The sequence below is a fragment of the Sorex araneus genome, chromosome 5 (assembly GCF_027595985.1).
Source record: "Sorex araneus isolate mSorAra2 chromosome 5, mSorAra2.pri, whole genome shotgun sequence".
Classification (NCBI taxonomy): Eukaryota; Metazoa; Chordata; class Mammalia; order Eulipotyphla; family Soricidae; genus Sorex; species Sorex araneus.
This window is the reverse complement of record NC_073306.1, coordinates 19,646,525-19,674,449: the sequence shown is the minus strand read 5'-3', so window position 1 is coordinate 19,674,449 and position 27,925 is coordinate 19,646,525. Positions and strand designations below refer to the sequence as shown.

General features: G+C 37.8%; 1 protein-coding gene across 2 annotated transcripts in view; it reads left to right on the top strand.

The window, feature by feature from the left end:
- PRKAA2 (protein kinase AMP-activated catalytic subunit alpha 2) overlaps nucleotides 1–27,925 on the top strand; it is a 55,345-nt gene that overhangs the window by 10,355 nt on the left and 17,065 nt on the right. Inside the window, exons 2-4 of one of the 2 annotated variants that reach the window (XM_055140616.1) lie at nucleotides 8,808–8,960; nucleotides 13,025–13,166; nucleotides 27,830–27,923. In XM_055140616.1, the coding sequence (XP_054996591.1) occupies nucleotides 27,864–27,923 (60 nt within the window). In that variant the 5' untranslated portion in view covers nucleotides 8,808–8,960; nucleotides 13,025–13,166; nucleotides 27,830–27,863. The remainder of the gene's footprint in view (nucleotides 1–8,807; nucleotides 8,961–13,024; nucleotides 13,167–27,829; nucleotides 27,924–27,925) is intronic. The other variant, XM_055140614.1, reaches the window with a different exon arrangement.

The following is a 27,925-nucleotide window of genomic DNA, read 5'->3' as shown; positions in this document are numbered from 1 at the left end:
AATCCTTTATCGGATGGGTATTGGGTAAATATCCTTTCCCATTCTGTAGGCTGTCTTTGTACTTTGGTCACTGTATCTTTTGAGGTACAGAAGCTTCTTAGTTTAAGGTAGTCCCATTTATTTATCTCTGTTTTCACTTGCTTGGCCAGTGGTGTATCAGCTTTGAAGATACTGTTAGCTACAATGTCGTGGACGGTTTTGCTGAACTTGTCTTCAATGTACCTTAAGGATTCTGGTCTGATGTTGAGGTCTTTAATACATTTTGATCTGACTTTTGTACATGGTGATAGGTGGAGATTTGAGTCCATTTTTTGCATATTTTGTCAGTTTGTTTCTTTAGGTTTATGAGTGGAAGCCTTTTGAACTTTACTGAACCTTCATTTGGTGAATAAGTGTTGATCACAGTACTTTTTTTTTAATCACACTACTTCTTGATCTATATCTATAGTGATCACACTACTTACTGGCTAAGAGACCAGGAAGTTCTGTTATTATTTCTTCCACCAGTTGTTCTTGCTCTTTCTCTTTTTTTGCTCTTCTTCTGGTATTTCTATAATTCAGATATTATTCCTCTTGCTATTACCTATCATGAATCTTGCATTGCTCAAGGATTGTTTAAATATTCTTACTTTTTTTTATTGTTTTAGCTCTTCCATTTAATTCCATGACCTATTTTGTATTAATTTCTGATAACCAGAGTATCAACTTTTTGAATATGGGTATCAGATTCTCCTAGCACATGTTGTACTTGCAGTTTTAATTGTGTAGATTTAGGATTTAAAAGACTCAGCAATATATCTTTAGTTGCATCTGGCTATAAAATCATGAAGTGATAAACACCCAGGAGGTATGCCTTCCTTCTTTCTTTACTACTGTGCTGATTCACTTTATCACTGTCATCCCATTGTTCATCGATTTACTCGAGCGGGCACCAGTAACATCTCTATTCCACTCAGCCCTGAGATTTTAGCAGCTTTTCCTCACTCATCTCTCCCAAATGATTGGAGGCTCTTTCAGTGTCAGGGGAACGAGACCTATCATTACTGTTTTTGGCATATCGAATACGCCATGGGTAGCTTGCCAGGCTCTGCCATGTGGGCGGGACACTCTTGGTAGCTAATATTAGCAGTGCTATTTATAATTGCTTTTTGATTTGGGGGCCATACCCTGCTCTGCTCCCAGGTTCTACCAGACCAGCATTGCTTAACACTGTTGGTGCTGGGGATAGAACTCAGGTCTCCCACAAGTAAAGCATGTGCCCAGCCCATTGAGCACTGACTCTAGCACAATTAATTACGGATTTTGAGATTTTTAATGTCGATTATTGATGTATCAAAGATATCTACTATAAGCAAGAATTGAAATTAGCAAATTTTTTTTTCACTGGTTTTAAATTATTAAAAACATTTCATATATTGATAGTTAAAAGTCATGTTCAAATATTATAAATTTAACTTTCTCCTTCGTATTCTATGGCACTGTTAGATAACTATGATAATGTTTACTGAAATGGATTATGCAGTCTGACAGCTTAAAAATAATGCCTTTTAATCTACTTTTTTTTTTTAACTTTATGTTGATTGCTTGGGCTGGAGCGACAGCACAGTGGTAAGGCATTTGCTTTGCACATGGCCGACCGTGGTTCAATTCCTCTGTCCCTTTCGGAGAGCCTGGCAAGTTACCGAGAGTATCTCGCCCGCACGGCAGAGCCTGGCAAGCTACCCGTGGCATCTTCGATAGGCCAAAAAACAATAACAACAAGTCTCAAAATAGAGATGTTACTGGTGCCTGCTTGAGCAAATCGATGAGCAATGGGATGACAGTGATAGTGACAGTTGATTGCTTTAGTTTGTCTCTTTCCAGGGTAGGGCAGAACTATGCTTTAAGAATTCCTCCAATTTGGTGTGGGGAAAAAGGGATGCTCCTTCACTGTTGGTGGGAATGCCAACTGGTCCAGCCTTTCTGGAAAACAATATGGACAGTTCTTCAAAAACTAGAAATTGAGCTTCCATATGACCCTACAATTCCATTTCTGAGAATATATCCCAAAGATGCAAAAGAGCACAGTAGAAATGACATCTGTACTTATATATTCGTTGCAGCACTGTTCACAATAGCCAAAATATGGAAACAACCCGAGTACCCTAAAACAAATGACTGGTTAAAGAAACTTTGGTACATCTACACAATGGAATACTATGCAGCTGTTAGGAGAGATGAGGTCATGAAATTTGTTTATAAATGGATAAATATGGAGAGTATCATGCTAAGTGAAATGAGTTAGAAAGAGAGGGACAGACAGAGGGACTGCACTCATTTGTGGAGTGTAGGGTAGCATCACATGAGGCTGACACCCAAGGACCATAGATACAATGGCCAGGGGGATTGCCCCATAGCTGGAAGACTGCTTCATGAGCTGAGGGGAGAAGGCAGATGGAATAGAGAAGGGATCACTAAGAAAATGATGGCTGGAGGAACCAGTCGGGGTGGGAGATGCATGCCGAAAGTAGATAATAGACCAAACGTGATGATATCTCAGTGTCTGTGTTGCGAGCCATAATGCCCAAGAGTGGAGAGAGAGTATGGGGAATATTGTCTGCCATGGAGGCAGGGAGAGGGTGGGAAAGGAGGGTTATGCCCGGGATATCGGTGGTGGAGAATGTGCACTGGTGGAGGGATGGGTGTTTGATCATTGTGAGATTGTAACCCAAACATGAAAGCTTGTAACTATCTCGTGGTGATTTAATAAATTTTTTAAAAAATCAATAATGAAAAAAATGAATTCCTCCAATTCAAGGACCAGTGAGATGTTAGAGTGGATAAGGCACTGGCCTTGCATGCGGCCCACCTGGGTTTATCCCTTGTATCTCATATGGTCCCCTGAGCACTGTTAGGAAGGATGCCTGTGTACAGAGCCCAGAGTAAGACCTGAGCAATGCAGACTGAAAACCCCAATGCCGCTCAAATCAAATTCCTTTAGTTATTATCTAAATAGTAGAAGTAATACAAATTTCAGAAGAACAGGTATGTTTTTGTTACACAAAGTCTGAAGAAAAAGTATGTAATGCCAATTATTTGAAAGGACGCCTGTTTTTTCAAGGTGATTTGCTTTAATAATTGCTTTTTGTTAGAATTGTGAAACAAAGGATACTTTGCCTCTATACTTGCCTTTCCTGGCCAACAAGGTCTCATCAAGGATTTACCTTTTTCTGGTTTTCAAATAGTTATTTCAGTGGCCTTAAAAGTTGACTTACAAGAAGTTAAGTAAATATTTTACTAATTCCTTACTTACTTTTGAGATAACAGGAAAGATAAATGGAAAACTTATTAAAATTGTAAACAGGCAGTGCCACCTAATTTGAAATGCAAATACCAAGTGTCGTGTGATAAGTTTAATTTTGGACAATTCTGAAGCCCTTTGAAGTACCTGAGTTGTGCCTGTGACATTTCAGTCCTGTGTTCTGCTGGTTTCTCTCTCGGGCTAGTGTCAGGGCTCGAAAGAGGAGCTTGCTTTGGGCCTCTTGTTTTTATTTTCTTAAGGGATAAAATTAGGCTGTATAATCTGTCAAGTCCTTGAAACTTTTATCATTGAACTCAAAGGATTACGGTGATGAATAAACCATCGTGTAAACAATTAATTTGTAGCTGTTGCACTCAAGTGTTACAACATATGTTTCCCCTTTCTTTTGTTTGCATCTCAGTTATAGCTCGGTCTTCCGTCACACAAATTTAAGGAACAATTAAATACATTCATATTTTTGTAATCAGTACTTTAAAAGATTGACTTAACTTTGGGCACTTGAGATCCTTTTACTATTTAAACCCGTAATTAACTGAACCAGGAGAATAATCAGTGATTGGGTTCTGAGGAAAGTTTATTTGATGTGGGGGAGTAAGCGTTTACTGTCTTTTGTTTGGTTTGTGGTTTTTCCTACGTTTGTTTCCTTCTTTCGGAAATGAACTGTTCTGAGAGCGCTGTGGGCCGGGCTTGCTCGCCACCTTTTCTGGTGGGCCACACCTGACGCACACTGGCGGACGGCTACCAGCGTGTAGTACAGATTGCCCTACAACTGGCCCAGAGCTCTTGGAAGGCTGGAGAAGGAAGAGTGTAAGAAACAGCCCGCAGGGTTTATGTAAGCTACATTTTTTAAGGCTGTGTCTACTTAAAATGGAATCAAGATACTAAAGTCCTCCTTGTTCACGCTGCAGAATGTACACTTGCTGAGTTGAAAATGCTTTCCTACCAAACGGTCGCCTAATGTATCTTATGTAAATTGGCGGATTTTTGTAGTTTGATCATATCCTAAGGTAATTACTTCAGTTCTGTGGACTTTATCCCTTTCCCAGCTGACACAGCACTATTTATTTAGCTTTTAATAAAAAAGTCAAAGTATTTATTTATCATGTGATTCACCTTCGCTTTCTTTGAAGCATTGAATAACTGCTTTGTAGTAATGACAGTGTTACACCACTTATTCTTCTGAGATGATTTCTGTAGTTTCCTTGATGATAGGCAATTTTGTAGGGAAAGAAGTTAATTTTTTTGAAGTAAAGGGAATAATTGAATTTAATTTAGCAGGAGATCTAATCATAATACTTTCAGAAATAATGAGGGTCTGGAGCAATAGTACAGTGGGTAGGGAGTTTGCCTTGCATGCAGCTGACCCGGGTTAGATCCCTGGCATCACTCATGGTCCCTCAAGTGCCGTCAGGAATAATTCCTGAGTGCAGAGCCAGGAGTAGTCCCTGAGCATCTCTATATGTGACCCAAAAAAGTAAAAAAAAAAAAAAAAAAACTAAGTAGGTGGCACAAGACCTCGAAAATGTTATGATATAAAAATGAGATTTATATCTCCTTAGTGTGTGTGTATATATGTACATATACATATATTTTATATGCAAATATAAGAGAAAGCATATTGATTAAGGCTGGATATATTTTTTTAGCCATTAAATACATATGAAAAAGCAGAGTGTTTATTTTGAAATGTGGAGAACCGTTTTATTTTTAGTATGGTGTTATTAAGGAAAGAATTTCAGGCAGCATTCTTATCTCTGCTAATAATAGAAATCATCTTCACCCTATTAAGGGAACAGTATCTTGCTCAAGTAATGTCTTGTGTTTAACAATATTTACTTCTAACTTTTAAATTGTTAAATATTTTTATATCTCATCCTTAATGTCTTAATGATAGCCTTTCATATGATTAAATATTCAAAATCTTTAATTAAAAATTGAAAATCTTATTATAATGACTTCTATTATTAATCCTAATATATCAAGTTATAAAATGTTTAGTTGTATCAAATTATTTTCTTCACATGATTTTATATCATTTGTGTGCTGCTATGCTAAAAACATTATGAGCAATATCTTCTCATTTAGTATCTCAACTTCTAAATTAAAATTTGGTTTTATGGTAGTGAAAACTATCCTAAATAACAATCAAAGAGCTTTAAAATGTGGGGACTGGAGCAGTAGAACAGTGGGTAGGGCACTGTCCTGTAACACTGTCCTCCCATTGTTCATCAACTTGCTCAAGTGGGCACCAGTAATGTCTCCATTGTGGGACTTGTTACTATTTTTGGCATATCAAATATGCCATGGAGAGCTTGCCAGGCTCTGCTGTGTGGGCAGGATACTCTTGGTAGCTTGCTGGCCTCTCCGAGAGGGACAGAGGAATCAAACCCGGGTCAGCGGCGTGCAAAGCAAATGCCCTACCCGCTGTGCTGTCGCTCCAGCCCAAATACAAAGAAAAACAATGTAAATAGACTATCATTTTCCCCCTAAGTTTTGAATATACTTGATAAGTACCATAAACATTGGCCATTTTTGTGGAGGGTAGGGCAGTTTGGGGACACACCTGGTGGTGTCCAGGCCTTACTCCTGGCTCAGTCATCACTCCTGGTGGTGTTTGGTGAACCATATGTGGGGGATGGGAATTGGACCTGGGTCAGCCAAAGATCCAGCATGCAAGGCAAGTGCCTTACCTCCTGTACTATCTCTCTAGCTCCCATTTTCAATTTAAAAAATGTGTTTGAGCATTTTTTTGTACAGTACATTGTGGTATTTCCACATTGACTTCAGTTCTCCCAGTCTTAGTTAAAGAAATAACAGAACCTACACACTTTGAGCATTACTGTGTTTAATTATGCTGAGTTTTAAGCAAAATATTTTTACTAATATCAGAAAATATGCGAATAGGTACAACGACATAATTTACTAATTTAAAATAAAGTGTGTGGGTGTGTGTGGAATGACACCACAGTGGGTAACGCGCTTGCCTTTCATGTGGCTACCTGGGTTTGATCCCTGATATATCTTGCGGTCCTTTGAGCTCCACCAGGAGTAAGCCCTGAGCATCACCAGGTGTGCCCCCAAACAAACAAACAAAAACCTCAAAATAAAGTGGAAAGTATTCATCACAGAGTTTAAGTGGGTTTTTTGTCTCACATTTGAACTCTTAAGTCAGGTACCACAAGTCTACCTTTGACTCAGATATAAACTCAAAGTACTGCAGGCCAAAAGAACCTTGTGTTTTATTTTAGTCATCTAGTATCACAGTTAATCCTATGGGCCATATGCTTGATTTCAGCATAAAACATGTAGGGAAGTAGAAATGTACTGTAGATGGCTTGCAGGAGCCGAACAACCATTCCCAAAGAAGTTGGTGTCCTCTGAAAGGGAATCTCTCTCTGCCTCTTACAAAATAAGTACACTAAGATTTCCTTTGGGGAATGCCATAAAGCTAGATGAGGTGATGAGCAGATGAAATAGCAAACCAGCATTTATATGGATATTTTGGATTTCTTGTTGAAAACTAAGAAAGGAAACTCTAATAGGACAAGTGTCAAATCTAGCACTCAGGTTAAAAATAAATAAAAGGGAAGAACAGTTGATAGGAGTTCCTTGACCTTTGGACAGCTTGGGATGAGAGACCATGATTGATGTGTTATAACTTTTGACTCACTCAAAAAGTAACTACTGAAACTGCCAGAAACCTTAACGATAACACAGTCAGCACATGAGCTACATAATGCATTTATTAAATACAATTTTTTAAAAAATAAAACAACTGAAAAAATAATTAAAACATCTTAGTCAAAAATGTGCAGAAACATTAAGCACTGTCAGGGAGGTGGATAAAAAAGGAACCATGTGCATAGTTGGTGGGAAGGTAGAATGGGTGCAGCAGCCGTTCCCTGTGATGATGGGACTCGGAAGCTGCAAGAATGGACTATAATATGTGGTTACTGATGACAACTTATGCAGACGTAGATGTATCCATTCATGTGGGTCTTCTCCCCCTCAGATTACTCTGCCATTGTTGATTTTATATTATTATTTCATTGAATCACAGATACACAGTTAAGATGTTGCTCATGATTGGGTTTCAGTTGTATAATGTTCCAACACCCATCCCTTCACACATGTAGCATTTCCCATGACCAGTGTCCACAGTTTCCCTCCTGCTCTCCCTTTTACCCCCACTCCCCACTCTTCCCACCTGCCTTTATGTCTTGTCAAGTGGTCTTGCAAAGCAGAGATTAGATGTTTTAGGATCTCCTGATAAATGGGCTGGAGGGATACTGGACTGGTTCAGGCACTGCATCTTCACCAACCTGCTAGCTCATGTGATCCTCCCAAGTACTAGCAGAATCACTCCTGAGCAGAATCAGTGATAGTCCCTGGGCGCATCCAGGTAAGGCTTCCCCAACTCCCCCTCTCCAACCTCCCCCCCCAAAATAAACCCCAACAACAACAAAGCCCCCCAAGCTCCCAAAAGAACTAATAAATATATGTTTGATGAAGTTTTCTTTGATCAGATAATAGAGTACTTTCTATCTGGACTTTTTTGAAAAGCTAGATAAAACTAGTGTTAGAGTACTACCTGCTATGTTTGAAGTGTATCGTTTTAAACTCAAGACCACAGACGATTATAGAAGTTAACACTACACAATTCTAGAAGGGAGAGAAAGCCAGACCATGGAAGAAGGACTGTTTGATGAAATATTGGCAGTTTTCCAGAAGTGATTACAAATATCAAGCCACAAATCAAGTAGTTCTGCTAACCTCACACAGAATAAATAGAAGAAAACATACCGAGGCTTATCATTAGGAAGCTATTAGCAACGGTTTCCCTTTCCTTGAAGCTTCCTGAAATTGAAGTGGAGCACATTTGTTTGTGCCTGGATGGTAGAAAATGTTAAGAGTAAAATATTAAAAGTACCAGAGGATTAAAGAGGCAAATTGGCCCCAAAAGAGCAACGGTAAGCTGACTACTATTCCAACAAAACAGTGAAAGTAAAGAAACAGTGAAATGGTATCTTTAGAATGGTGAAAAAAGGGAATTGCCAACCTACTAATTTTGGGCCCAACAAAAATATGCTTCAAAAATTCAAACTGGATTTAAGACCTTCATATAGGACCCCAAGCTATGTGGCACATAGAAGATAATTTATGTGAAACATTCCATGACATCAGTGTTAGGTCTCTGGGGATTCAACCCCGACAGCAAGGGAGATGAAAGTAAACAATTGGCATTGCATTAAATTGTGAATCTTTGTACAGGAAAAGAAAATATAAATGGAATATAAATGAAAGCTACTGAATGAGAGAGGTATTTGTACATCATGCAACCAATAAGGGGTTAATATCCAAAGTGCATAAAAATTCATACAACTTAACAACAAGAACTCAATAAAAATAAGTTGGACAGTAAGGCTGAGTATATATTTCTCTCAGAAGAACAGACAAATGTTTGACAGGAATATAAAAAAAGATGCTTATTATGACTGATTTTCAGGTATTTGCAAATTAAGACCACTCTGAGCTATCACCTCACTCCTGGGAGAATGGCTAATCAAAAGGAGCAAGTGTTGGAGGGGATGTGATGGAAAATGAACCCTCTTATGTACTGTTGGTGGGAATGTAAATTGGTGCAACATTTTGGAAAAAGGTATGTAGCTTCCTCAAGAAGCTAAAGATAGAGCTAGCATATGATTCAGCAGTCCCATTTAGCTATCTAAAGAATCTAAGCATTAACACAAAGTTATATTTTTATTGCATTATAATTACCAGATGTTAAAATGTGGAACCAGTTGAAATGCTCTAAAAATGCTCATCAATAGGTGATTAGATTAAAAAAAGGATGGGCTTCTGGGGCTGAAATGATAGTACAGCCAGTAGAATGCTTGCTTTGGTCATTCTTGTGACCAGCCTGTGTTCAATCCCTAGTATCACAAATGGACCCTTGAGTCCTGCCAGGACTGATTGGATGAGTGCAGAGCAATGAGTAAGTTTTGAGCACTGCTGGGGTAATCCCCTCATCCCTCATCTCCCCTCCCCCCACCAAAAAGAAAGATGTGTTTTATTTGTAGAATGGATACTCCACATATAAAACTGATGAAAATTTGCCATTTTGACCAAAATGGAAAGAGCTTGAGTGGAACAGAAGGGAAATACCAGAATGAAAAAGATAAATATTGGATAATTTCACCTATCTACAATATAAGAATGGGTGGAAAATAAATGAACAGACTGATGAGAACTCAATGAACAGCAAATAAATAAAGATAAATGTAAAATAAATGAACAGTAAAATAAACGACATGAAGTGGGAGTGTATGTAGAAAATTGTATTTGTTAAAAAAAAATTAGAGTACTTCTTTAAGGGGCTTCTATTAAAGCAAGCAAAAGAATAGTATAGTACATTTCCAGGTAAGCACGGAATGATTTTGTCACTAGCAGACACAGAGCAAAGGCAAGGGGGAGAGAATGCTTTGTACAGAGAGAATGTTGCTTTTTTCTGGAGGGAAAAAGGAAGGGCAAGAGCAGCCCAGGAAAGGGTAACTATGTAGTTGCTAAATAGATACTGACTATACCAAGTAATGTCATGTGAGATTTAAAGCATATGTGGAAATAAAATACAAGAACATAAAAGGTGACACTGTCACTGTGACATTGTCATCACATTGCTCATTGATTTGCTCGAGCGGGCACCAGTGACGTCTCCATTGTGAGACGTTGTTACTGATTTTTGGATATCGGATATGGCTCTGCCGTGCGGGCGAGATACTCTCGGTAGCTTGCTGGGCTCTCCGAGAAGGGCGGAGGAATCAAACTCGGGTCGGCCACGTGCAAGGCGAACACCCTACCCGCTGTGCTATAGCTTCAGTCCAGCATAAAAAGTAGCAGAGGAAAAACAGAGCTAAATTGTGTTCCAGTCCTTGAGGGGAATTGGTAGAAATCCAAGCATATTAGACTTGAATAAGTCAAGGATGTTTGTTTTACTCTAGGGTAACCACTAAAATGAAAACTTAAAGACTCTACTACAGATAAAACTGTGGAGAGAATGCTAAGTCATTCCACAATTCTGTTGCGGAAGTTTCAGTAAGATAAACATATTTTCAGCAAATATATTCACCAATAGAAAAGGTATTTAATTAGGGGCAGTTAAAGGGGATGGGAAGACAGAGGTCTGAAGATAAGAAAACTGGAAGGTAAAGGAGAAAATAACGTGAAGATTAAAGAAAAATACAGAAAGAAAACTGACATGGACCAAAGTTGGAACATAGGAGAGTATGATTTAAGAAGCTTGGGAGTATTTCTGGCAATTTATGCAGTTTATCTAGAGGGAGAATGCCTATGAACCCTTTACATATCTTCCTCCCTCCCTTCCTCTCTCCCTCCCTCCCTCCCTCCCTTCCTTCCTTCCTTCCTTCCTTCCTTCCTTCCTTCCTTCCTTCCTTCCTTCCTTCCTTCCTTCCTTCCTTCCTTCCTCCCTCCCTCCCTCCCTCCCTCCCTCCCTCCCTCCCTCCCTCCCTCCCTTCCTTCCTTCCTCCCTTCCTTCCTTCCTCCCTCCCTCTCTTCCTTCCTTCCTTCCTTCCTTCCTTCCTTCCTTCCTTCCTTCCTTCCTTCCTTCCTTCCTTCCTTCCTTCCTTCCTCCCTTCCTTCCTTCCTCCCTCCCTCTCTTCCTTCCTTCCTTCCTTCCTTCCTTCCTTCCTTCCTTCCTTCCTTCCTTCCTTCCTTCCTTCCTTCCTTCCTCCCTCCCTCTCTTCCTTCCTTCCTTCCTTCCTTCCTTCCTTCCTTCCTTCCTTCCTTCCTTCCTTCCTTCCTTCCTCCCTCCCTCTCTTCCTTCCTTCCTTCCTTCCTTCCTTCCTTCCTTCCTTCCTTCCTTCCTTCCTTCCTTCCTTCCTTCCTTCCTTCCTTCCTCCCTCCCTCCCTTCCTCCCTCCCTCCCTCCCTCCCTCCCTTTCTTCCTCCTTCCCTCCCTTCCTCCCTCCCTTCTTCTCTCTCCTTCCTCTCTTTCTCCCTCCCTCCCTCTGTCCCTCCCCTGGGACTGCACTCCTGACAGGGCTGGGTTCAGACCCGAGTCGTCCATGTGCAAGGGAAGAGTTCTGCCCACTGTAGCATCTCTCCAGTCCCTCATTTCAAATCTTCTATGTCTGACCTGAATGCTGATACTTTCTCCAGCCACTTTAAATCATGCCTTTGTTACTGGAAAACTTTTTGACTCGTAAATTATCCATTAAATTATTTCATTATGCAAAAAAGTTCGTTTTCCTGTGAACTTCTTGATTGACTTAGTGTTAGAGCCAGGAAGGACATTAAAAGTGACATCTATTATGATAAAAAAATTTTTTTTAAAAAGTTTAAATTAAAAATGCTGTTTAGAGACTAAGTTAGATATAAAGCTAGTCTTTGCTAAAAAAAATTCACACTTATTCACACTTGATGCTTTTTCTGGTTTGTTTTGCAAAGCCCACTTCACTACCTGTACCTATCACTCGTACCGTTTCATTTTCTTCTTTCTGTTCTCACTTTCTCACATTGCCAGCGCATAAACTCCACTTATACTTGATTTTCAGGATACAGAACAATGCCTATTGTACATTCAGCCTTAGGAAATGTTGAATTAATGAACTAACGCCCAGACCAACAATACAAATGAGTAAAAGAGCTTCAAGGATCTATGTCATACTTGCAAAAAATTTTTAAAAATTGAGTGCATTGTATATTCTGTATTATGGAACTGTATCTGGCTGCATTTCATTTCCTTGACATTTCCCCTCGCTCCCACCTCTTCCCATTTTGCTTATGTTGCAGTGACCTGCGTGCTGGGTTGTGGTGTGTGCTGGGGGTTGCATACTTGCTCACTCCGCCCTGGTGCTCAGAGAGTGTCATAGTCCTTAAGTTGTGGTATTTGCCTGTATTCTGGTTGTGAATTTTTTACCTGAAAAACACGTTAGGTTATCACTGGGAGTATGGCTGCCATGAATGTGTCCTGGGAAGGGGGAAGGATTATTGTTTCATTTAATGCAACATACATTTGTGTAGCATCTAACATATGCAACACTGCTGTATACTTCCCCAGGATACTGAAATGAATACTTACTGTGTTATTCAAGGGGCTTAGGGTTATGGCTCATGTCATATGATTTATCGAAAACACAAATGTTTATAATAACCTTCACATGATAAATGACTTGAGCTTTATAAACATACTGTGAGGACTTGGAAAAAATAGACTCCTTTAAAAATATGGAGAAAAGAGGAAGGTTTTATGGGAAAAACAAAAAAGGGAGGTCTACCTATGGATTTTTAAATGGAATATTAGTAAAACTAGTTATGCACTTCTAATTTATTATAGTAATCATTTATTCTATGTGACTGGCATTAACTAGAAGAGGAAAAATAAGACTAATAAATCATAGTGAATTCTCTTGTACCCCAGTGTGTTATTTTAGGTGATGATGTTTTCATGTGGGAATATTTAATTCAGTGATCTTTGCCACAAGTATGGATGTTTCTGTGCTATGTGCTGAGGATATAGAGATGACTAAGCTACAGTTTTTGTCTTCAAGGACAGAAGAAATATATGAAATATATGAAAGAGATATAGTTTTATTCAGTAATTGCTATACAAGTGGCATAGTGAGTTAAGAAATTTGAGGTTACAGTAGAAGCATATAAACAAGTGATTATGTCCCTATTACACAGTTTTTTCTTTATTTTTTTTCAGTTGGAGAACATCAATTGACGGGCCATAAAGTTGCAGTTAAAATCTTAAACAGACAGAAAATTCGCAGTTTAGATGTTGTTGGAAAAATAAAACGAGAAATTCAAAACCTTAAACTCTTTCGTCATCCTCATATTATCAAACTGTAAGTATCATACTTAATATTACAAAAGAAATTGCTGAATAATTTGCACATTATGTGTAATTTTATTTGTAGTAATGTTTACAAAGATACCTTTATAATAATATTCTGTAAGTGTTATTTCATTTAGCTACCATTAGTTCTTGCTACATCACTGTCACTGTATCAGTCAACCCATTGCTCATCAACTTGCTTGAACGGGCACCAGTAACGTCTCCATTGTGAGATTTGCTGTTACTATTTTTGGCATATCAAATACACCATGGGTAGCTTGCCAGGCTCTGCTGTGCAGGCGAGATACTCTTGGTAGCTTGCCAGGCTCTCCAAGAGGGGCAGAGGAATCTAACCTGGGTTGACTGTGTGCAAGGCAAACACCCTCCCTGCTGTGGTATCATACTTTTGATTTAGAAATAGATATCTTAAATTTCAAAGAAATACTTCTTTCAAGTGATAATACAGGCTTAAGTTGACTCTAATATCTGAAGGTCATTTAGGATTCACTTTTCTGGATTTCTTCTAATTTCTAGCAACTTTTTTTATTAACATAGGAGGGTATTTTCTTTTTTGTAAAAGGTAAAGAATAGCTGTTAAAGAATACCATTCTACTTACAGAATGGTATCTTACATTACTTACATTACTTACATTCTACATACTACTTACATTACTTACAGAATTATACTGGCAAGCACGCTACCCACTGCATCACAGCTGGCAATAATGATCAATGATGATCAGTGATGGCAATGATGATTACTCCTGGCTCTGCACTCAGGAATTACTCCTAGTGGTGCTTTGGGGACCCTATGGGATGCCGGGGATTGAACCCAGATTGGTTGCATGTAAGGCAAACACCCTACCAGCTGTCCTATTGCTCAAGCCCCCTAGGGTTAATTTTTATAAAGCTAATTAACTGCATTAAATTATAAATTGGCTAGATCCATAGAATATTTAACTAGTAACTATGTGATATATATTTTTTTCTTTTTGGGTTACATCCGGCTATGCACAGGGGTTACTCGTGGCTCATGCACTCAGGGATTACTCCTGGCGGTGCTCAGGGGACCATATGGGATGCTGGGATTCGAACCCAGGTCGGCCGCGTGCAAGGCAAACGCCCTACCCGCTGTGCTATCATGCCAGCCCCAACTATGTGATATTTTAAGTCATTTGTAGTTGAAGTTTAATATTTATCAAGAAAATGTAAGCTAAATATTGAAAATGCCTTTATTTTTTATCGTAAAATTCAGAGAGTTTTATAAAATAAATACTGATTTTTTTGGTTACCTGCCAATGATTAAGAAATGTATTGAGCATTTTATGAGTATAATTTTGCTTCAGACTTAGCCTAAGCCTGCAAGGTAGGTATTATTCTCATTTCGTAGATAAAGAAATTGTTTTTTTATAAGAGTGCCAGCATCAGGTTCTGGAGTGATAGCACAGCGGATAGGGCATTTGCCTTGCACACCGCCGACCCGGGTTTGATTCCCAGCATTCCATATAGTCCCCCGAGCACCGCTGGAGTAATTCCTGAATGCAGAGCCAGTAATAACCCCTGTGCATTTCCGGGTGTGACTCCAAAATAAAATAAAATAAAAAGAGTACCAGCATCTTGTCCAAGGTCAAATAGCTAGTAAATTGCAGAGCAAGCTGGTAATCTTATGTATGTAAAGGATACTAGCGACTTGTAGTGATCAAGTAGTAAGTCAATAAGCAAGTAGGTAGTCTTATGTCTTTAAAGAGTATTAGGAACTTGTTCAAGGTCAAATAATAAGATGTGGGACAAGCTGGTAATCTAGTGTAGATCTGTCTCCATATACTGTGTTATTAATCTCTAGTGCTCTAGGTTTTCTCAAATGAAAATTATATGAATTCCTTTATTTTATAATTTAATTTTTTAGTGTTCACAATAATTTATTACATTAATACTTAACACCAATCCCACCATCATATTTTGAATTTTTCCACCCCGCATTCCAAAGCTTGCCCCCAAAGCAGGGCCTAAATAATTTATTTTGTATTGTTTGTTATAAATAATCGAGATTACTTTATACCCCATCAAATGTGGTGTGCTACTCTTGGTACATCAGAGGTGTAGAGTATGAGATGTTATGTGGCCTCACACTCCAGGAATTTAAAAATTTTTAAATAGGGTGATACAGCTGAATTTAATTTTATAAATTCCTTTTAAGAAAAATATAGTTTGTGAGTCCTTGGTTTTGATAAAATCTATTTTTCATATGCAGTTACACAAGTGTTTAGAAACAATGAATTAGATTTAAACTATATGCTCATAATTTCAGCGTAGCACCAAAATAAATTCAAACTTTAAATACAAACAAGACAATGAATGCAGTGAAATTCAAATCAACACTTTTACACTGTGACAGTACACTGTGACACATGATGGTGTTTTGGAAGCAGATTATTGTTACTTCAATGATAGAATTAGTAGGAGATCTAAAAACACCATGTTTGTATTAAGATTTAGATGATACTTTTGCAGAGAAAGTCTGTTATGTATAGTCAGCATTGATATTTCGAGTTTTCCCTTGTTCATTACAACCAGGCATTATATTTAGCCTAAACTTTGTTAGTGATCCTTCTCTATGTCAGTGTCAAGTGTCGTTGTTCATAGAAACACCATAGTTGCCTTGTAGAGGCACAGAGTCTACTCAAGGAGGTGGCCAATGTGCTGTGGTCAGCATGAAGTGCTCCAAGGATGTCCTATTACCAGATCATGTTGACCTTATTACATGGGAAAGGGGAGTGATTGAATGTTACAGATGGAGTAAATGTTGTCAATCACCTGACTTTAGAAGCAGGCAGATTTTCTTAGGTTGTATCCAGTGTAATCAAAATGGTGGTTTACAGTGGAAAGAGGGAGTGAAAAAGAAGATTGCAAATGTTATATTCCAGTTACAGTGCATCTTGCCAACAGTGCGAATATGCCACTAAGTATCCAAAGAAGCCTTTTTTTTAATTGGTAGGTGGTGGAGTTGGTTCATGAGGTGACATGTGATCACCCAGTTCTCACAGCTACTGAAGACTTCATTGAAGACTTCATTCTGCTGTTATTTATATGTATTTATTTATATATTTATTATTTAATTACCATGAGATATACTATTACAAAGTTGTTCATGATTGGGTTTCAGTCATACAGTGTTCCAACACTTGTCCCTTTACCAGTGTATGCTTCTCATCTCTCTTCTCTCTCTCTCTCTCTCTCTCTCTCTCCCTTTCTTTATGAATATGTAATACAGGTATCGACAGTTTACCATGTATTTCACCTGCTTTCAGCACTCTGTTCTTATATAAAGTGATCATTTCCAACGATCACTGGAAGATGTCATTCTTAACTGTATGCTTATTTATTTGAAAGTTCACATGATAATAAGCATAAACAAAATAAGAGGCCCCAATAGTGTATGGTAGCACTTTTTTGTTAAAAAATTACCAAAAATTTGGTAAAAATTTATGGTAAAATTTCATTGTCTAGGTCCTATATTCCAAGTGTTCCCAAAAGTATATATATAAGTTTTAAATATTCTAAGAATAAAAATACCATATATATATGCAATGACTCAGCTTTCTTATTATTTCTTGAATTTGTGATACCCTAAGTTATCAGAGGATTACTTGTTTAAATACCTGGTACTTGATGAACATTTACTCAAAACAGCCATCAGCAGACTATAGGCTTTTTTCAGTCCTCTTTCATGGTTCTGGATTGTTTTCAGCTGTTTGAAACAATTAATATTTGATTGGATCCCATGTTAGTAATGACTTTATTCTAGTGTCTGAGGGACTTATAGGCTAAAATCTCTTGCTCTTTCTATTGTGTAACTGTCTTGTAGGAGGACAAAGCTGCAATAATCGGGCTAAAAGTATCACAAGCTAGATAGAGTGAGGGTGAAAAGGGTAGCATCTCTATTTGCTTTTAGAGTGCCAACCTGAGACAGCCCAAGGATATTTTTTCACAAAGATGAATTATAGTTCCTCTTCTATTTCTACCAATGCAAATAAGATATTTGTTAGTACATAACTATTTGTCAAAATGACTTAAAAGTTCATTTTTGATCTAATACCTACCAATGATTTTTGCCTCTATTTCTATGACTGTATTTAATTTTGGTTTATATCATTCTGATTTAGAATTATTAAATTACCTGCTACTTTGTTTTGTGGGAGAATTGTAGGTCATTCGTATCATTGGCTTAAAAGTAATTGGCAGAGGTAAATTTAATACTTAAATCTTCTGGCATTTAGCCTTGGCTTCATTAATTTATTTAGCTACATTGTCTCTTTAATTGGGGCTGTGAATTTTTAAAAATGCTCTCATGGAGTCTTGCTTCATAACAAGCTTATTGACACAGCCTCAGATGTGTTAGTATTTAAACGGAGAAAGACCAGATTCTTTGTGTGGTTTGGATTTGTTTGTTTTGTCTTGGATGAGCTGCCAAGAATACTTTCCTTGATGCAGAATGTGCCTATTGAATTAGCAAGAAAGTTTGAAGATGAATTCCCATAAATGAAGATACTTATTGCATGATTTATCTATTAACTAAAGTTTAATAAAATCTGCAAGGATGTTAAAGAACACACAGGATTTAAAGGAAAATCCAAACTTTGCTATGAACTACAAAGTAATTGGATTGATTTTTGTCTTTCTTCCCCGCTTAGTTTTTAGGGAAAGTTTGTTTTTATCTAATTAAAAGATCAATTCTTTTTAATTTGTAGAGATGGTTTTATCTCTTCACTTAAAAAATTGTATATTGGGCTACAGAGATAGTACAATGGGTAGGGCACCAACCTTGCACATGGCTGACCCTGGTTCAGTCCTTGGCATTCCCATATCATTCCCAAGTACTGAGAGGAATGATTCCTGAGCATAGAGCCAGAACTAACCCCTGAGCATCACTAGGTGTTGCCCCCCCAATAAAAATATATATTTTTTAAATCTCATGTATTTTTAGTCTATGGACAGCTTTTAAGCATTGTTTAGCACCACTACCTTTAAATGTTGTAATATCTGTTTCTATTTTATCAGTCTTCTAATTTTTTTCCATTCTTGCCTCTTCAAAAGTTTCTCATATGGTCTCTTCTTTATCTGCCTGGCATTAAACAATATTATTCCAGCATTCTAAGTGACTACAATCTTCTTAGTGAACTCTCTTTGGGTGACATCATAAACTACCATGGTGTCATTTGTCATCTCTTTGCCAAAGAGTCCTCAGGTCTATATTTCTAGAGCAGATATTTCTCCTGAATTACAAAAACATTTATTGAACTGTTTATTAGATATTTCCATTCAGAGTTCTGTTCTTCCCCCCCGCGAAAAAAAAAAGAGAGAAATTATTAGTACGAAAATAAGTTGTGAAGGATGTTCCGCAGCTGGAGAACAGTTTCAAAGAGAGGGAGTAAGGGGTGTGCATTTATGCCCAGCAGAGACAGAGTGATATGATAACTCATACATATTCTAGTATTTTCAGGAGGCTCATACATATTTATTAGGGAAAATGGCGAATATGTGCAGTTTAGGAGTCTACAGTGAGTGTATAGTACATGTAAAGAAAATACTGGAAAAAAGTCATTGGGATTATGCTTTTTGATATGATATTATGATAATGAAGAGGGAGTTGAAGGAAGGTAGGAAAACACACAGCTGCAGTCTCCACTGACCAAGTGCTATTTGTCCAGGGGCCTGGAATCCTTCTCAGTGCAAAAGAATTCTTAATCTTCTCTCTTAGCTCAATCAGAGTCAAAAGAACTTTGTAGTGGGCTAATGGGCAGCTTCTCCCAGAGAGAGACTGTCAGGCCCTTCATACTACAAGCCTTAAGTCAGTCTAGTTTAACTTTTCCTAACCCCAGAGAGTCCTTCTATATTTTGGGGGGCAGGAAAAGGAGAGATGTAAAGTTTTGACAAAAAAGTATTGACGGAAAGCTTTGACAGAAGTCACAGACTCATCTGAAAACAAGTGAAGCTTTTTGGTCTCTCTCAAATTTACACACCTTTCTATATTTTTCAAATGAAAACACTTTAATTTACTTATCCTACAATTTGGACATCATCTTTAATTCCTTTCCTCCCATTCTTTACATTGAATTAATCATTAAATTCTGCAATATACTATCTTGATTGTTCCTCAAATCTTTCCAATTCTTTCTGGAAAGTTTTACCTATATCCATTTTCCCTAGGTTTCTATTTCAAATTGTCATATATATTGCAGCCTTTAAAAGCAATCATCTCTAAAAAATTATTTTATCACCTAGTATTGAGTTCTGTGTTATTTTCTCTGCTCCTGAAGAATAAGTATTTAGCTTTTCCAAAGCCTTTTAGCTTATTTTCAGTTGTTCATGCTCTTTTAATATTGTGTTAAGAGTTTTGTTTTATGAAGCTGGCAAGCTTCATAAATGAGAATGAGATGTTTATTGGCTATCCCAGTAGAGATTTAAAAAGGCTATTGAATATATGAGACTGGAGGTAAGAGTTGAGGTGTAAGATGCAGATACACTTGAAAAATAGGCATGTATTTGGTACTTAAAATATTTAAATTCCCAAGAATGAATGAGATTACTAATGAAGTAAGTATAGATAAATAGGGCATCCACTCACTCTTTTATAGGGGAATACTTAAAATATCTAGAAATTAAGGAGGATTCATCACAGGAGAAAGAAAATGTTGATGAGATTGGAGGGAAGTGAGTAGACTGTTATCTTGAAGCCAAGTGAATAACGTATTGAAAGAAAGAGTCATTAACTATTTATGGTACTACTGACTATTGAGTAAGATAAGACTGAAAAACAACTAATAGATTTGGGAAGATATTAGCATCTTTGGAAAGACTCACCTTTTTTCCCCCCAGAATGATGAGGCAAAAAACATGTTAGGAATGGCACAAGAAGGAGAATATGAGGTCTGGAATGATAGCATGCAAAAACATGTTATGAATGGCACAGGAAGGAGAATATAAGGTCTGGAGTGATCATACAATGGGTCAGGCATTTGCCTATCACTCGGCCAACCTGGGTTCAACCATCAGCATCCCATAAAATTCCCCAAGCACTGCCCAGAAAGTATTCCTGAGCACAGAACTGGTTGTAGTCCAAAAAGCCCAATTAGAGAGAGAGAGAGGGGGGGGAGAGAGAGAAAGAGAGAGAGAGAGAAAGGGAGAGAGAGAGAAATGTTAAATTTGAGGAGAGAAGTGGGAATGGTACCTAGAAGGGAGAGTGAAGTCTGACCAGGATTTAATATAAGATAAATTATAAAATGTTTGTATGCCAGATGGGGGAGGAAATTACTAGAAGAGAAAGAAGAGCTAAATATAGAAACCAAAAAGAAATAAAATGAAGTGGAAAATGTGACTTATGGGTGGCTGATAGTCACTGGTAAGAGAAAAAGATAATTAGGAATGAGGATGTCAAGAAACCTATGTCAACTTGGCAGATGATCTATATTGATATTTATATCCCAAATGACAATTGTAGCAGAGGGATAAAAGACATTCAGTCAAAATGAGAGTAAGATGACAAGGAGATTGATAATTGTAATTCAAAAATCTTCTGATGTCCTGCACTGTAGAGGTGGTATGACTTTTGAGGAAGATTTTGAAGAATTTGAAGTAATGAACTACCTTCTGAAGATTTTCTTCAGAAGGTAGTTAATTACTAGACTATACAGATTGATCAACAGTTTGACTTTGTCAATTAATAAATCTGGATCTGGGACAGCAAAAACTGCTCACTAATATCTCAAGAAAGACACAATATGCACCTTTGGCTGAAGGTGTACAACACCATCTGTTCTCTAAAGGGAACAAAACTGACATCTGGTTAAGTTTCAAAATCTAAGAAGGGGCTAGAAATTGTATGTTGCATTGCTATAAAGGTTGGGTCAATAAAATGAGAGTATAGAATCTACAATACATGCTGACATCTTTCTTCAACAAAGAATTTCAACAAAAGCAAAAAAAGAACAGAGCTAGTAATAAAGAGCACCTTGTGAATTAAATGAGACATGAAACAAATCTATCAATTATAATGACTGGATTGTGTTTGGATCTTAATTCAATAAAAGTGTTAAAACCAAAAATGTACTAGGAAACCTTCTGATTGGATATTTGATGGCATTTATGATTTGTTAAATTTATGCATGCCAGCAATATTGCATAGGCATTTGTTCTAAAAGTTATTTCTTAGAGATAATTCAGATATATTTACTGAGTAAAAGCTCAAGGGGATTTGGTGATATATCCTTTTCTAGCTAATAATCAAGAATTGATAAAGAAATAATTTGTTCTATATGCCTATACAAAAAGATGATTGACTTAATTAAATGGGCACACAATAAATTCATTAAAATACACTTTTGCTAGTATTGAAGAAAATGTAAATTCACAAGTTTTTGAAATACTTTATTAGCATTGCCGCAAATATCTTTGGGAAATGGTGGAATTACCTTTTTAAGAAATGTATAGTTTTTGGGGGGCCACACCCCATTGTGATCAGGGTTTACACCTGGCTCTGTGCTCAGGGATCATTCTTGGTGGGCTTGGGGGATCATATGGATGCCAGAGATTGAACCCAGGTCAATGTGAACAAGGTAAATGCCCTACACACTGTATTGTCACTCTGGCCCTCTGCTCTTATTTGGTCCGGGGGGTGGATACCAGACTCTGCTCAGGGCTGATTCCTGACCCCGCACTCAGTGATCACTCCTGGTATTGTGCAGGGGACCTTGTGTGGTGCTGGGGCTCAAATCTGAGTTAAGTATGCGCAAGGCAAGCAATTCAGCTGCTGTGCTGTCTCTCTAGTCCAGCCTCACACAATTGGATAGTCACAAGAGCTATGACTTTGCAGTTTCACTCATAGGTATTAATCCCAGAGAAAACCTGACTTTGTACAAGTTTGTTCACAACAGTACTATTTATATAGCAAAACTGAAACTACCTAAACGTTCCTAAGCACGGTAGGTTGAATGAATATTTTCCATCCATTGACATAAGAGCAGATAAATAAATTCAGTGGGATTTTATATCATGGTTGAATCAGATGACTAAATCAAACATAACTGTGGGTGAATTGCAACAAACTAAATTCAGCCACACTCTTCCTGGCCCAATAAAGACAATGATAATAATTAATCACCTCTCAGTGAGTTCTAACTGAAGAAAAATGTTTTGCATGCTTAGCTATATACATGATTAAAATTGTTTCTATATATACAACTATCAAAAAAGGTATGCTCAAAAATGTTGTTTTTTCACCTAACTTTAGGATTTACTTTTTTCTGATTTTTATGCTACATAAATTGATATTGCCTAAAAATGCATTCAATTTTGCCAACTTGGGAATGCTTCATTTCTCCCTAGATATTTATTTCTTATTTTCTAAATTAAATGTAACTTTAAAATTTATTTTTCTGAATCCTATTGGCTTTTCTGTTGCATTGCAAAGATAATGATAGTGTATATGAAGAATTCATGAGGGAATTTCTTATAATATTTCTATGTGATTGCTATTTTAGAGGGCATAAAAGGTTTGACGTATGCTAACAAGACTTAAGAGTAATCTTGAACTTTGTACTTTTATGAAAAGTACATAAATGTGTACTTTTATATAAAGGTCTTTTCTTAGTTCCTCCATCTATAAAAATAATCTTTTCCTTTATTCCTGCCTCATTTTGGTTAATTGAAATATTACTGGTTAAAGATTTATTTTAGGGGCTGGAGTGATAGCACAGAGGGTAGGGCGTTTGCCTTGCATGCGGCCGACCCAGGTTCGATTCCCAGCATCCCATATGGTCCCCTGAGCACCGCCAGGAGTAATTCCTGAGTGCAGAGCCAGGAGTAGCCCCTGTGCATCGCCAGGTGTGACCCAAAAAGCAAAAAAGAAAAAAAAGATTTATTTTTCAGCCTTAAGTTATTCTGGTATTGGTGGCTTGTTTAAAGATCTTGTTAATGGGGGCTGGAGCAATAGTACAGTGGGTAGGGCATTTGCCTTGCCACGTGGCCAACCTGGGTTCAGTTCCCAGAATCCCATATGGTCCCCTGAGCACCGTCAGGGGTAATTTCTGAGTTCAGAGCCAGGAGTAACCCCTGTGCATTGCCGGGTGTGACCCCCCAAAAAGCAAAAAATAAACAAACAAAAATAAATAAAAAAATAAAGATCTTGTTAAAAGTGCTTGTTTAAAGATCTGAGGGTTAAAAGTAGGTGAAGGGATATTCTTTTTTTTTTTTATAATTTATTTATTTTTAATTAGAGAATCACCGTGAGGGTACAGTTACAGATTTATACACTTTTGTGCTTATACTTCCCTCATACAAAGTTCGGGAACCCATCCCTTCACCAGTGCCCATTCTCCACCACCCGTAAACCCAGCGTCCCTCCCACCCTCCCCAATCCCATCTCCCCCCCACCCCACCCTGCCACTGTGGCAGGGCATTCCCTTCTGTTCTCTCTCTCTAATTAGCTGTTGTGGTTTGCAATAAAGGTGTTGAGTGGCCGCTGTGCTCAGTCTCTAGCCCTCATTCAGCCCGCAACTCCCTTCCCCCACATGGCCTTCGACTACAATGTAGTTGGTGATCGCTTCTCTGAGTTGCCCTTTCCCCGGAACGTGAGGCCAGCCTCGAAGCCATGGGGTCAACCTCCTGGTACTTATTTCTACGGTTCTTGGGTATTAGTCTCCCACTCTGATATTCTATATACCATAGATGAGTGCAGTCTTTCTATGTCTGTCTCTCTCTTTCTGACTCATTTCACTCAGCATGAAACTTTTCATGCCCATCCACTTAACTACAAAATTCTTGACTTCCTTTTTTCTAACAGCTGCATAGTATTCCATTGTATAGATGTACCAAAGTTTCCTCAACCAGTCATCCGTTTTGGGGCATTCGGGTTTTTTCCAGATTCTGGCTATTGTAAACAGTGCTGCGATGAACATACATGTGCAGATGTTGTTTCGATTGTACTTTTTTGCCTCTCTGGGATATATTCCCAGCAGTGGTATTGCTGGGTCAAATGGGAATTCAATATCTAATTTTTTGAGAATCGTCCAAATTGTTTTCCAGAAGGGCTGAACCAGTCAGCATTAAAGGGATATTCTTGATAACGCTTCAGTATCAATATTGCTAATCACAATGCCCCAAAGGAAAGATATATATATATATATATATATATATATATAGAGAGAGAGAGAGAGAGAGAGAGAGAGAGAGAGAGAGAAGAAAAGTGCCTGTCATAGAGGCAAGCTGGGGTGGGGGGTTGGGGGTGATGTGATGGGAGGGAACCTGGGGGCACTGGTGCTGGGAAATGTGTACTGGTGGAGGGACGGGTGTTGGAATACTGTATGACTGAAGGATTGAAATCCAATCATAAATAGCTTTGTAAGGGTGACTCAATAAAAAAGTTTTTAAAAAGTGCTTGTTTAAATAGTGGGTAGGGTGTTTGCCTTGCACGAGGCCGACCTGGGTTCGATTCCTCTGTCCCTCTTGGAGAGCCCTGTAAGCTACTGAGAGTATCCCGCCCGCATGGCAGAGCCTGACAAGCTCCCTGTGGCATATTCGATATGTCAAAAACAGTAACAACAAGTCTCACCCTGGAAACGTTACTGGTGCCCGCTCGAGCAAATTGACGAACAATGGGACGACAGTGCTACAGTGCTACCTACTTCGTGTCAGGCATTTTGTTAGGTACATGCTCATTATATTATGATAAGCATTCATTATCAACAATAATTTAATTGAGATATATGCTCTAAAATCAAGGAAAACACATTTGTGGTAGTAAAAAAGATCTCACCTGGACTGAAAGGATGAGAGCACCAAGTAGTGTAGTGAGGAATGAGGGGGAAGGAAGAAGTGGACCAAAGATGACAAAGGACGGGGCGGGGGGCTGAGGGTCTGTCTACCAGACTTGGTGGTGGTGACGGTGCAGTAACTTTGCTCACACAAACCATCTTCACACAACTAAGCATTGTTATCTATTTTTAAAATGTGATAGTGATTTGAAGTGGCACAAGGGCAGTGGTGAAGGGTCTTGGACATTTTGGTGGTGTTGGAGTTGCTGTAACGTTACACACCATGCCCGTAAGTGTTAACACCATTATGACTATGTTATCTAAACTACAATAAAAATAAATATTTTTTAAAAAGCCGATTATAAAGAGCTTAGTGAAAAGGGTGGAGTGTGGGTCCTGGGAAAGGATTCAGGTTCCCAGACACAGTTTATACAAAGGAACTCCGGCAGGAGGGACGGCAGCATAACTAGTAAAAGAAATAGTTGTGTGTGTAGTGTGGGAATAGAAGGTGAGACAAAAAGAAAACAAACGGAAACAGAGTTAGCACAAGTCTGATTCGTTCAGGTCTAAAAGGCAATGGGAACCCTCTGGAGATTTTGAATTAGGAAAGACTGAAGAACAGATCCATGTTTGAAAGGAATACTTGCTTAATGCCACTTTCCTGGATAGGCTGCAGGCACAGCAAGGAGGAGAGGAACAGTTGGTCACACTAAGCTCAGTGCAAGGAGATTTTCAATAAATGATGTGTCTCCGTTAGATACCTTGGTGCCTGACGTGCCTTAGGTGTTCAGTAAGGTTAGCTGTGGGTTTGTTGGTCTGGATTGGCCTTTTTTGAGGGGTGGAAGACTTCTGAGAGATTTCATGAATTAGTCTAACAGTATCTTTTGGAAGACTTGTGATGTAGCTGGAGGAGTCGGTAGCCAAATTTATTTAATCAATTATTTTCTCTTGTTTCTCAAAGTTGTATTGAACAGAAAGTGATAGAGAATTGGGGCTGGAGCAATAGCACAGTGGGTAGGGCGTTTGCCTTGCACACGGCCGACCCAGGTTCAATTCCCAGCATCCCATATGGTCCCCCGAGCACCGCCAGGAGTAATTCCTGAGTGTAGAGTCAGGAGTAACCCCTGTGCATAGCCAGGTGTGACCCAAAAAGCAAAAAAAAAAAAAAAAGAAAGAAAGAAAGTGATAGAGAATCCTTCTAATAAATCAGATAGGCTTATAATAGGTACTCTCATTCCATATAATTTATTTTATCAAGAGTTTGGTGCTTTTGTAGAATATTTTTTAATAGTACGCAGGGTAAACTTCTGTTCCATTGTTTATTTGAAGTAGTCTTAATCTTGATTGCTTAGTTATGTTAGTTCTATATAAAATCAGGTGCCTTGCCATTTTTTTCCATTCCAGAGACTAAAATTGTTATTAGAAATATTTCTTCAGAAAATCTACTCATTTACAGGATTACAGCTTAGATATTTTCTTTCCTAAATTGTTGAATTTGTACACAATGGATCCTTTCTGAAAATGTGTATGTATGTACTTATATCACTAACAACTTGACCATTTCCCCCTCCTCCTTTTAATCTTAAACTTATTTTGAATATTTATTATTTTGGACATATAAAATGATAGTTTAATTAATATGAACAAGTGAAGAGGTAGAATCTTCCTCCTCTTTAATGCAGAATAGTACCCAGAGCCACCATATTGCACATACTTACTTATGCTAATAAGAGGGACCCTGCTTGGGTGACCAGGTGCCAAAGGTGCCTCTAGTTCTGACACGCTCCTGTCAAGGTGTCACCTGAACAGTGGTATATGGGCCACTTTCAGCTACTTGCACTGGGTTTTTCTAGACAATGTGGAAATGGCTTAGCTGTACTCAATGACTCTAAATAAGAATTCAGTGTAAGCTAGAAATGGCTGAAAAGCAATCAGCTATAAACAGTCCTTTATAAATAGAGCAAACCTAATTTATAAAGTAGAACAGTTGTTTATGTGTTAATTACAAATTTCAGTTTAAATATTAACATATTTAATTCATTCTCAAAACTTTAGACATTTCATTTGGTAAATTATGTGAATGTGAGGAAATTTTAGATTTTTAGTTAAAACGGGTCAGTCAAATAAAAGTAGGCTTCTTTATTTTTTCTTAAATAATGGTAAATATAGTGGGCATATTGCCTAAATATAGCATACAGACTTATCTTTATTCTGATTAAAAATCAACCGAGTTTTAAGACCATTTACTTTTTGCTTTCATTTTACTGAAGAAAAGGTTAGTTATTAAGTTTAGGGTTTTTACTGATTGTATCTCGTGATGTTTAATATTTATAACATTATTATATTTAAACATATGATACTTTTAATTTTTTGTTTCTTTAGACACTATCTTAAGGCTTTAGGCAGACTAGAATACCACACCCACTATCAGAGTGTTAGGGCCCTTCCACTACTATCTCTTGGACCCCTCCATACTCGACTTGTAGCAATTCAGTTCTTTCTATAAGCCTTCTCTCAGGGCCTGTTGCCATTGCCATTGTCGGTTTATTCCTTTACTGTGTTTATTATGCTCTTTAAACAGTAAAAAAAATTGTTAAGTAAAATGCTTAATACTTGGTTGTTAAAAAATGAAAAATGTAAAAGTTATATAAACATGAAAGGAGGATTTGACGTTAATAAGCTTCAAAAAGTAGATGGATTTTGTAAAGCTTCATGTTTTAGCTCTGTGTTTTTAATATAATGTTATATGATTTGTTGTCATTTTAAAAGAGTGAAATGATAGAATATAAAATTATAGCAAGAATACATACTAGGTTGATTTTAGTTAAAATAACATTTTTATCAACTGTTTTCATTTATAAAAAAGATACCAGGTGATCAGTACTCCTACAGATTTTTTTATGGTAATGGAATATGTGTCTGGTGGTGAATTATTTGACTACATCTGTAAACATGGACGGGT